General features: G+C 36.4%; 1 protein-coding gene across 1 annotated transcript in view; it reads left to right on the forward strand.

The window, feature by feature from the left end:
* Positions 1–12742, forward strand: part of LOC111639937 (multidrug resistance-associated protein 4-like) — a 61656-nt gene that overhangs the window by 18106 nt on the left and 30808 nt on the right. Inside the window, exon 8 of the mRNA XM_023385901.1 lies at positions 617–897. Within this exon, the coding sequence (XP_023241669.1) occupies positions 617–897 (281 nt within the window). The remainder of the gene's footprint in view (positions 1–616; positions 898–12742) is intronic.

Raw genomic sequence — 12742 nt, forward strand, 5'->3', positions numbered from 1 at the left:
GGATATATATATATATATATATTTAATATAAATATTTTACTTAATAATGAGTTAAACTCATTATTAAGAAAATTTATTTATCACTTTTGTGAAGAAAACATTTTTTCCTTTGTAATTATGGAAAGGTTTGAGATTTTTTTACCACAAAACATAAATAATAATCTCATCTTCACTACATTGCTTCATTAATGCAATGGTCTGTAAGAACTGAAACAAGATCTCAAATAATTTCTTGTTTTGCTGCCAAGGACTTTAGCAATAGATTCTAACGTCTGTTTCCTTAGCAGATTCTTATCACTTTGAAGAAATGTCAATGTGTGAGAAATATTGCTCAGTTATGCCAGGCAAAAATAATCTTTAATAGAATTGATCTCATAGGTAAGAGATTGAGATGTTGTTTACATTATACATCTTACGGTAAATAATGGGCTTAAATTTTCACTGAAATCATTTTACGTGTTCATGTGTTATATTATCTCATCATCATTCGGTAGATGTCAACATCGTTTATATGTATTTTTTTCCATAATGCACTTAAGTAATTTAATTGTATTTCATTCTGTTAAAAAATAGAGAAATCACAACGTGTAATTGTTATTTTATTTTTAATTTTCAGGCTGCGAGATAAAAGAATCTATAGCCACAGCATTGAGAATCTCGAAAATATTACATCTAATACAAGTATTTTTCACAACATTGAAGACGAAAATTTTTATCACAGTGAAGAATTCAACATGTATGTTTACATTGGATTGATATGTGCCGTATTTCTAACGAGTTTAGCTTCTGGATTATTGGTATACAGATTCTTTACAATTGCTTCTTCCAAGCTGCACAACAATATGTTTCGTTGTATCATTCGAACTCCGATATCATTTTTGGATAACAGTCCCGTTGGTATGTAAATTCTATTCTGTTACTTTATTGTTAAGCTAGGGAGTTTTTATGAAATTCGGAAAGGAGTTTTTCGATATATCATGTAATTACGTAATTATACATGTTACTACTTTCATTTATTGTATTACAAATATTCGCAATTGGTTTATATTATATGATTAAATATGACAATTCATAGCCTAAAAGATATTGTATTCCATAAAACATAATTAAGGAATCGAAGTTGAAAAAGTAAAGCTCAGCAAAATCAACTATATAAATTAAATATTTAAAATTGTGGAATAAGAATTGTGGAACGAGATTCAACAGTAACAAAGTTCTCCGTATGTAAATAAAATAAAAACTAAATATTATATAAAATAATATAATAAAAAGGATAAATTACAAAAGAAACCGAAAAGAAGCCAGAAGGTCTTTGAAGAAAAAACAACTCTTCTTCTCGTATGTTGTGAGTCGCAAAGTTATCGATAACCCCTGCTAGGTACTTTCCGTTTTACTAATATGGAACTATCCTAACTTTCGAGGACATACTTTCTATTTAATATTATTTTTAAACTTAATTTTAACATTATGATTAGTTTTGTTCGTAATAAATTTTTCTTTTTATTCTTAAGTTGTTTAATAGATTTTCAATTCATCTTCTCAGAAGCTCATTTTTGAACTTCGAAGTGACTCTTACTCTCGCGCCTTACATACTGACTTCCCAAGGGTCTAACTTGGAGGTGTGTTCGATAATGCACACCTGGTGGCAGGGCGTTATATAAAACTTTAGAGAAAAGCATTTCTCATGCCCCCCAAATACCCGCAGTGCGTTTAATATCTCTGTATATATACATGTTACTGTGAATGACCGATATCTGGCGAATGTCAACATTCTCCGGTGAATGTCGGCATTTACGCAGTCGTTTCGTGTATGTACGAAATATTTGCTAAATGTCATTATTTCTCACTTACACCGGTAAATGTCGACATTCAGCTTGCAATGATTGTGATTGTTGAATAAAAATATTTTTATTACGTTAAGACAAAAATGCAACATTTTAATATGTNTTATAGCGACTCGGATGTTGACAAAAGATTAGAGTAGGTAAGATTCACCCCAGTTTGACCTTAATCAATGATATCAAAAAATTCAGCATCGACAATAATACCCTCCTGACTTACTATTATCACCCCTCCCATCAGCTTGTCACTGATGTTTACTTCAAACATCCAGGTGATCATCCCATGTTTAGGTTTTACATTGATGGTTGAAGATGTGTGATGTGTGTTTCACTTTTGTAGTTTGCTCCGACTTAGGCCGCGAGCTTCACAACTCTTGCTTGCTTATAGATACACGCTGTTCAATAGCACAGGCGGAAACTTTGGCTATTTATAAGGGCTTATTTCACATTAGGCATCGGAAGTACAAAAGACACTACTTACAATCTCATTTATTTTAACAGTAGGGCAGCATTACATAGAATTTGGAAGTTGATCTTCTTCTTCTGGTTCCATATTCATTTTTGAATGTAGGACTAGTATTATAACAATCTCAATTGTGCTTCACGTGTGAGTTCTTCTGCTTTCTTATTATTCCATTCACATATATTACCCAACCCACTTTTCCTTCTCCTTCCTGGGCTTTTCTTTCCACAGATTTTTCCCTCTAAAATATTTCTCAAAATTTCATATTTACTTCCTCGGATGATGTGGCCAAAATACCCAGTCTTTCTACTTTTAACTGTACTTAAAACTTCTTTTTCTTTCCTCATTCTTTGCAAAACTTCATCATTTGTTATTCTATCTGTCCAAGATATCTTTAAAATTCTTCTATATAACCACATTTCGAATGCTTCAAGTTTGTTTAACATATTTTTATTTAAGGTCTACGTTTCTACTCCATAAAACAAAACTGACATCACATAGCACCTTAACATTCTAATTTTGATATCCATTTAAAAATCGTCCATCTCATACACCTAATTCTCAGACACGTAGACAACAACATTAGAATATTCAATGTTTTCAATGGGTCCCGGATCATCGTGGGTTCTTGGCAAAGAAACCGCTTACCAGCTTGTCAAACAAGCTACAGTTTTCAGTCACTAGTACTTTCAGTTACGTTTCTTCCTGATACATCAACAATCATGTCAAAAAGCAAATCTTCTTTCTCTTGCAAGACAGCTGGGACCATGACACCACTGATAGGCTCAACTACACTTTCATCCTAAGGTTGCCAACACCGTGACTTTTCACCACTTTTAATCTAGTTACAGTTTCACTCAGCTACTTACGGAACACAGCAGCTTTAAGCAATACTTGCATATGTGAGAACCAAGGGAGTATGACTACTTCGTATTTCCGTGATCGGCTTTCAAGTCGGAGGGACTTGCCCACTTGTCAGAGATGGCTTAAATTTTCTTTAGTTTATCCCGAGGTAACGGGATTAAAATTTTGCGGGTCAAGTGGAGGAGGGAGGAGTGCCGTCGGTAATGTTACAGGCGATATACGAGTAAAAGAGGACACCAATTTAACACAGAAATAACGATTTATTAGTTCCTATATATACGATACAATAACTATTATCGAGGAAATGTTCTGAGTCCGTAAAACGCAAATTGCCAAGAGAGAGTTCACAAAAATTAGTTCCATACCTCTTTATGGGTTTAGATATTCTAGAATAAAAACCCAGCGAAGCGGGATCTTGCAGCTAGTATTATTAATAAAAATCTATATTACAACTACGGAAAGTTATGTATAAAGAATTGTTAGTATGATCATAAGTTGGAAAAATAAGCATCGTCGCCTAAAAAGGCTTTGAGCTTTTCTTTTTGCCTCGAACTTTTTCACTTTTACTGCTCAAAAGTGTGCTAATATTTAACCAAATTTTTGAAACTGCAACAACATTATCGGTGAAAGTAATACTCAAACCCTTTCTTTGTGACAGTGTGTATTTTCCTGATTCCTTATCCTGGTGGCATTGCTTTTTTCAAATATTTTCTAATTTTAGTCTGCGCGATTTGCACTTTGTTTACATGTTCAATCCATGCTAAAACAGTGTAAACAGAAAAAGGTTTCTTGTTGTACCACTGAGCTAGAAAACGCGAAGAACGTTTTTAGGAGATTATGGAGGCAACTTAGGAATGAACAAAAGAAGGACATTAAAGTCACATTAGCGACGAGTACAGGATCGAACACGACACTTACAAAACCTTTATAAATAAAACCAAGGACTAACACTTAGCAGGATTTCTGTACTAACACTTGCGGTTGCAACGCCTTAGCTTGTAAGAAAAACACCAGCTCCAAAGCTCCTCACTAACCATCTCCCTATTAGTCGCTACACCAAAAACATGAAAGAAACTATAACACACATCCTCACTAGCCTTTACCCTTCAGATGACAGATGACAGATTCAGATTCATTATATTAATAAAATACTGAGTTACAGTACATACCTGGTGCCATAGACATATAACCAGGTGCAGACAAGAACATATTGGCATTATTACAGATCATTAACATTAGAGGCTACAGTAACATTACATGTGTAGTATATACAAAAGATGGGGATAAAATAACAAGTTGTATGATACAGAAAACATATGTATTAAAATATTATACAGCAGAGAATCACAAAATACAGAATGTAAATAACAAAATACAATACATTATAGAATAATAATGCAGACAAAGTATAACACAATATTTCAGTAGAAACATGATACAATAGCAATTAACTAAATTTACAATAACTTATTTGAGAAAATTAAAATACATAAACAATAATATAAAATTCAGTAAGCAAAACATATAATACGTTAAGAAATTATAAAAAAAAAGAAAACAGTGTGTTACAAAGTAATAGTACCTGTAGCAATAAAAATAAGACAATACAACACCGTTAATGAGATAATGAGAAAGGTTATTTGTATCCAGGAACGGTGGTGCGATAAAAGTATGCACTGATGAGCCTTGTGAGGGCCTCATAGGCGTCTTTATTGTCCAGGATACCGTGGGATTCATTGGGCCAGCGGTATCCGTGCGCCTCCATAGAGGACCTCAGAAAGTGCCTTTCGTGATCCAACATAGGACAGTTGAAGATATAATGATCCGAGCTGTCGTCCACACCACAAAGAGGACAATCAGAGTTTGCAGCTCCGATAAATCTGGCCAGGTAAGACTGGAACCTGCCATGATTTGTTAAAAATTGAGACATACGATGACATGGTTTGTACCAATTGTTTGAGAGAAATAGTTCAATATTGGGAATAAATTTGTGAGTAATTGGATGGTTAAGCGTGTTCCAATCATGTTGCCACTGCTGAAGTAGGTCTTTCCAAAGCATATTCTTGATAGTTTTAATGGTAGGGCTATTATAGCAGATCCGGAGATTGTCGTCTTCACTGGCAGTCTTTGCAAGTATGTCGGCCCTCTCATTACCAAGTGTGCCCTGATGGGCACGAGTCCAGCTGACGTGATAGATATTATTGGAATTGTTAATGATGTCGTGGATACTAGCTGAGATAGGGTGAGAAGCTTGACTATTGAGCAAGGCTATAGAGGATTGACTGTCTGAGATGATGGACACTTTAGTATTGGTATAATTTGAGTCAGACCAGGCAATGGCCATTTTGATTGCATACATTTCAGCCTGAAAGGCTGTGCAGCCGGCACCAAGCTTGAACTGCCCTGAGGCAGTCTCCACATTGTCCCGGTAGACCACATAGCTACTGCCCACATTAGAATTGGTCTTAGATCCATCTGTAAAGATTTGAATATCAGCATCATCAGGTCGCGAGAAGTTTAGTTTCTTAAGAGAAGCAGGGTGTTTAGTATCAGCGAATTGGACTGGTCGTTCTAACTCTTGACGATGTATTTGTTGATTATTGACATGGATGGTGTTGCCCCACTTTAACTGCCAGATTTTCTCTTGTAGTCGGATGTAACTGTCAATAGGTGCCTTCCTCGCAAGGATTTGAAGAGAAGGGTTTGGGGTNATAATATAACAAATTTATAATTATTTTTTTAAAGCACGATTGGTTATAAAATTAAGATGAAATTCAATAGTATTATTAATAAATGTTGTCATTGTAATGCTCATTTTATTATAAATAATAGATGTGCATATATATTTTTAATTTTAAATAGCTTTCAAAAAATTCCAAAAATAAGATTTAAAATTAAATTATTTGACAATAAACTATATATATATGTATATTACGTGCCTATATATATATGTATATAGGTACGTAAACAAAGTATTCATAGAACTAGTACATTTTTTGAAGGTGCTTCAGTACGTTTTGAAATTTCATTGCGGCAACACTGCTTGTGAGGGCCTCATAGGCGTCTTTATTGTCCAGGATACCGTGGGATTCATTGGGCCAGCGGTATCCGTGCGCCTCCACGGAGGACCTCAGGAAGTCCCTTTCGTGATTCAACATAAGACAGTTGAAGATATAATAATCCGAGCTGTCGTCCACACCACAAAGAGGACAATCAGAGTTTGAAGCTCCAATAAATCTGGCCAGGTAAGACTGGAACCTGCCATGATTTGTTAAAAATTGAGACATACGATGACATGGTTTGTACCAATTGTTTGAGAGAAATAGTTCAATATTGGGAATAAATTTTTGAGTAATTGGATGGTTAAGTGTGTTCCAATCATGTTGCCACTGCTGAAGTAGGTCTTTCCAAAGCATATTCTTGATGGTTTTAATGGTAGGACTATTATAGCTGATCCGGAGATTGTCGTATTCACTGGCAGTCTTTGCAAGTATGTCGGCCCTCTCATTACCAAGTGTGCCCTGATGGGCACGAGTCCAGCTGACGTGATAGATGTTATTGGAGTGGTTAATGATGTCGTGGATACTGGCTGAGATAGGGTGAGAAGCTTGACTATTGAGCAGGGCTATAAAGGATTGACTGTCTGAGATGATGGACACTTTATTATTGGTATAATTTGAGTCAGACCAGGCAACGGCCATTTTGATTGCATACATTTCAGCCTGAAAGTCTGTGCAGCCGGCACCAAGCTTGAACTGCCCTGAGGCAGTCTCCACATTGTCCCGGTAGACCACATAGCTACTGCCCACATTAGAGTTGGTCTTAGATCCATCTGTAAACATTTGAATATCAGCATCATCAGGTCGCGAAAAGTTTAGTTTCTTAAGAGTTAAGAAAAGCAGAGTGTTTAGTATCAGCGAATTGCACTGGTCGTTCTAACTCTTGATAATGTATTTGTTGATTATTGACATTGATGGTGTTGCCCCACTTTAACTGCCAGATTTTTTCTTGTAGTCGTATGTAACTATCAATAGGTGCCTTCCTCGCAAGGATTTGAAGAGAAGGGTTTGGGGTTGTGGAGTAAGCTTTGGTAATATGCATTAGGGTAGTTCTTTGTGCAGCAATAAGTTTGTGCTTGATGTGCACCTTGCGGACAGCCCACCCCCAGCTGCCGCAGGCATATGTGATGATTGGGACAAAGATATGGTTGTATATGGTATCCATGGCTTCCAAGTTCAATTTCCAAATTTGCCTTGCGATGACACCAAAGGTATGAAAAATCCTGCCAGTCCGTGCGGTGATATACTCAGTATGGGCGTTCCAGAGCAGCCTGTGATCCAGAATCACACCCAGATACTTAATGTTCTTGTCTACAGGAATTGTTTTCCAGCCATTATAATTGTGGGAACACGCAAATAGAGATTTCTGTTTCCGGGTTTATTGAACACAACGCACTTGGTTTTTCGGGCATTAAATTCTAGTTTGTAGTCTTTCCCCCGTTTTAGTATTTTGTCCAGGATATTATTGTCATTCTTTTCTAAGGCTGCTCTAGACCTGCCCCCAAGAATGACCAGGGCATCGTCAGCATAGGCCACGGTGCCATGCTGCTCAAAGTCTTGAACAAGAAAGTCATTAAAAATCACATTCCAAAGAATCGGTCCGCATACAGAACCCTGAGGGCAGCCGCGGATGATTTTTCGTCTAATGATGTGTCTTCCACATTGAAGAGTGGCCGTTCTGTCTTTTAAATAACACGTAGTAGATTATATATATTTGCCGGGCAGTTCATATTTCTGAGGTTTTGAAGGATCATTGGCCACCAGGCACTGTCAAACGCCTTAACGATGTCCAGGCTAATGGCCAGAACGTAATTATAATCTTCAAGAAGGTGGTTCACCGAGTTGACAGCTTTATTGATGGCATCAGCAGTTGACCTCTGTGGCCGAAAGCCAAACTGAGAGTCATGGAGAATGTTATTGGACTCTAGGTGCCACATTAACCTATCGTTTCCTAATGTTTCAAGGACTTTGCCAAGAACTGGCAAGAGAGAGATAGGCCTGCTTTCAGAAGTGTTCCCAGGCTTGGAAACAGGGACGATCCTGGCTTGTTTCCAGGTCTGAGGAAAGATGCCATTCTTGAGGCAGGCATTGGGAGAGCTGCAAAGGAATGAGACACCAGAGGATTTTTGCAAAGTCTGGAGTGATGTTGTCATGACCCGGTGATTTCTTGTTACAAAGTCTGTGGAATGCATTATTAATCTCGTGGGAACATAATTCTGGATCGTTCAAAATGTGGGTATTGAGATCAATATTTCGACGAATCGTAAGAAGTGAGTTGGTGTTGTTGTCCAATGTGTCTTCCAGACAAAAACTGTCCAATTTCTTGTTTGCAGCATGGAAGAAATCTTCCCCAGCAGTGTGTGAGTGCAGAATTGGTTGACGTTTCAGCTTCCCGGTACAAAATTTTATGATGAAACCCCATGGGTTCTTAGTGGTAGATGCACAGAAATTTTTCCAAGACTCCTGTTTTGCATGCTTTATTTTCTTTTTGTACTTCTTCACATGACAATACACAAGCGGTCATCGGAAATTCCGCACTCACACCACCTAATACAGACAATGACCACAACTTCACCTACATAAATTTCTAATGCCATCTTTTTGGTCACTGATAACAAAGCTCCAGGTCTTGATAGCATAACAACTAGGATGATAAAACACGCGTTTGAGGTCAATCCTACAGCGTTTGTAATATTCTTCAATATCTGCTTGAACACTGGCGTTTTTTTCTACTCAGTGGAAAAATTCTAGTGTCAAATCAATTCCCAAACCCACCAGCACTAACAGTTGCAAAAAGTACAAGTCGATCTGCCTTTTCCCATTTTTGGGAAACGTTTCAGATGGTCTAATGATAAATAGGATCACATGGCATCTATGCAAGCACGGAGACCTGCATCAGAATCACTTTGGCTTCTCTAAAAACAAAAGTACATTAGATGAAATTCATCAGGTCGTTAACTACATTTACCAAACCGAAAAAACAATCAGAATACTGCAATTATCACTTTTGACTTTATAGCTGTCTTTGATCACGCCAGGTGACCTTTTATTATGCACATATTACATGCTCATCACTGCCCTCAAACTCTTTACAAACTTTTTCCATCCTATCTTAGCAACAGTAGTGCAGGTGTTCATACAATACAAAATAACATAGTCATGCCCACACTCGAGAGTGTTCTCAGTCATCCACGTCTGGTCCTGGTTTCTGGAACATAGTCTATAACTATATTCTGCACTTAAACAACGCCCTGCCTTCTGGCTGCTGCCTACAAAGCTATGCGGATGACACAATTATCCTAGCTTCATACAGGAACAGTGAACGATTAGAGGACATATGCAATGACATTCTCAATAACATTCACCAGTGGCGTATATTAAGCATTTTCAACCCATCAACACACAGAAATGCGAAAGCATGATAGTTGGTAGGAACGCGCCACTCGTCATTAGGCTTACCGTTCGAATAAGATAAACAGAGTAAGATAAAGAGAGCTCACAGAGTAAGATAAACAACAGAAATTAAATATTTTCGTAAAATTATTGTTGACAAGAGACTTGCCAATTTACGCCCTATATCAAACACATCACGGACAAAGCTAAAATGATGGCCAGTACTTTCATTAGTATTGCTAGGAACACATGGGACCTTGCCCCTAATGCCACTAAGCTTATTTACAGCTTATTTACTTACAATTATTGCAATTCAGCCAGCACTATTCTATGCTGTATAAGTCTGGATCCACGTGGGCGCCAGTCTTAACCATAAATAACTGTTATCTGTTTAAAAATTTGCAGCTCTCCACATTTGTAAGGCTTATAACACTGCACTCACTAGTGCTTTTTTGGTAATGTCAGGATTGACACCTATCGACTTACATATTAAGCGCATTATTTAGCAAGAAAATCTTGTCACCTTACCTTGACGAGATTATAGCGACTCGGATGTTGACAAAAGATTAGAGTAGGTAAGATTCACCCCAGTTTGACCTTAATCAATGATATCAAAAAATTCAGCATCGACAATAATACCCTCCTGACTTACTATTATCACCCCTCCCATCAGCTTGTCACTGATGTTTACTTCAAACATCCAGGTGATCATCCCATGTTTAGGTTTTACATTGATGGTTGAAGATGTGTGATGTGTGTTTCACTTTTGTAGTTTGCTCCGACTTAGGCCGCGAGCTTCACAACTCTTGCTTGCTTATAGATACACACTGTTCAATAGCACAGGCGGAAACTTTGGCTATTTATAAGGGCTTATTTCACATTAGGCATCGGAAGTACAAAAGACACTACTTACAATCTCATTTATTTTAACAGTAGGGCAGCATTACATAGAATTTGGAAGTTGATCTTCTTCTTCTGGTTCCATATTCATTTTTGAATGTAGGACTAGTATTATAACAATCTCAATTGTGCTTCACGTGTGAGTTCTTCTGCTTTCTTATTATTCCATTCACATATATTACCCAACCCACTTTTCCTTCTCCTTCCTGGGCTTTTCTTTCCACAGATTTTTCCCTCTAAAATATTTCTCAAAATTTCATATTTACTTCCTCGGATGATGTGGCCAAAATACCCAGTCTTTCTACTTTTAACTGTACTTAAAACTTCTTTTTCTTTCCTCATTCTTTGCAAAACTTCATCATTTGTTATTCTATCTGTCCAAGATATCTTTAAAATTCTTCTATATAACCACATTTCGAATGCTTCAAGTTTGTTTAACATATTTTTATCTAANAAATATTATATAAAATAATATAATAAAAAGGATAAATTACAAAAGAAACCGAAAAGAAGCCAGAAGGTCTTTGAAGAAAAAACAACTCTTCTTCTCGTATGTTGTGAGTCGCAAAGTTATCGATAACCCCTGCTAGGTACTTTCCGTTTTACTAATATGGAACTATCCTAACTTTCGAGGACATACTTTCTATTTAATATTATTTTTAAACTTAATTTTAACATTATGATTAGTTTTGTTCGTAATAAATTTTTCTTTTTATTCTTAAGTTGTTTAATAGATTTTCAATTCATCTTCTCAGAAGCTCATTTTTGAACTTCGAAGTGACTCTTACTCTCGCGCCTTACATACTGACTTCCCAAGGGTCTAACTTGGAGGTGTGTTCGATAATGCACACCTGGTGGCAGGGCGTTATATAAAACTTTAGAGAAAAGCATTTCTCATGCCCCCCAAATACCCGCAGTGCGTTTAATATCTCTGTATATATACATGTTACTGTGAATGACCGATATCTGGCGAATGTCAACATTCTCCGGTGAATGTCGGCATTTACGCAGTCGTTTCGTGTATGTACGAAATATTTGCTAAATGTCATTATTTCTCACTTACACCGGTAAATGTCGACATTCAGCTTGCAATGATGGTGATTGTTGAATAAAAATATTTTTATTACGTTAAGACAAAAATGCAACATTTTAATATGTCAAAATAGGAGAAAGCTTAAGTAACAGCACATGTAAATAAACTGTTTAACCTAAACGAACAGTACATACTTAATCAGAAAATAAAAATAATACACAATAGTGAACTTACACATATATTATGTCATTAACGTTATACAATCTTATTTATTGCAACAACTTAAACTGTTATGACACTTTGAATTTCACAAGAGTCCCTTGCTTTTACAACTGCATTTAATCGTGGAACACTTCTTTTTGCGATGACAGCGTGTATAGCCTTGCTCTCCACTTTTCGAATTATCTGCAGCTGCTTCTCTCAGCGATATTTCTTGAGAAGAAATCTCATCTATGGAAAGTAACTTTTCTTTACAAATTACGAACTGATTGAGGGTATAATGTTGCTTGAGGGTACCATTTTTGTTTGCTAATTTATAAAAGTCGGAGTCTTCTATTCCAACAACAACCAACACATTTCGGTCATCTGTACGGCCACGGTCCACATCAGGGACTTGTATTCGTACGGTATCACCAATTTGCGCAGAAGGAAACGGCAGTTTGGCAACAGAGTGTCGCCTCTTCTGTCGACATCAGCTTATCGGTTGTCGTTTCGATCTCCACCGAAGCTTATCTGTGCTTGTCGACATACACCGGCGATTGTTCGAATGTATAATAATATAACCAAATATTCGGTCTTTCACCGACGTATTTTGCATGTGTCGACATTCACCCGAGAATATCGACATTCCCTAATTTAGGTCTTTCACAGTAACATATATATATAAGTCGTAAAGGTAAACATTAGTTTTCACAACATAGGCCTATATATACTGTATATATGTTGTGAGACCTAATATTTACCTTTACGATTTATTTTTTCTATAGTTTAATATTCGAATAATTGTAAGAAGTTTTTCTACCACAAAGGTAATAAGAGAAATTTAAAACAAATTTGTTTGGAGAATTATGAGAACCAGTAAGAACTGAAGATGATCCCTTTCAAGTTTTATTATTATTACATTAAATTTATATTATTAATAATATTAATAATATAATATTATATTATCTATCTATATATCTATCTATCT

The sequence above is a fragment of the Centruroides sculpturatus genome, unplaced genomic scaffold (genome assembly GCF_000671375.1).
Source record: "Centruroides sculpturatus isolate CEXI.00-Female unplaced genomic scaffold, Cexi_2.0 scaffold1169, whole genome shotgun sequence".
NCBI classification, from domain to species: Eukaryota; Metazoa; Arthropoda; class Arachnida; order Scorpiones; family Buthidae; genus Centruroides; species Centruroides sculpturatus.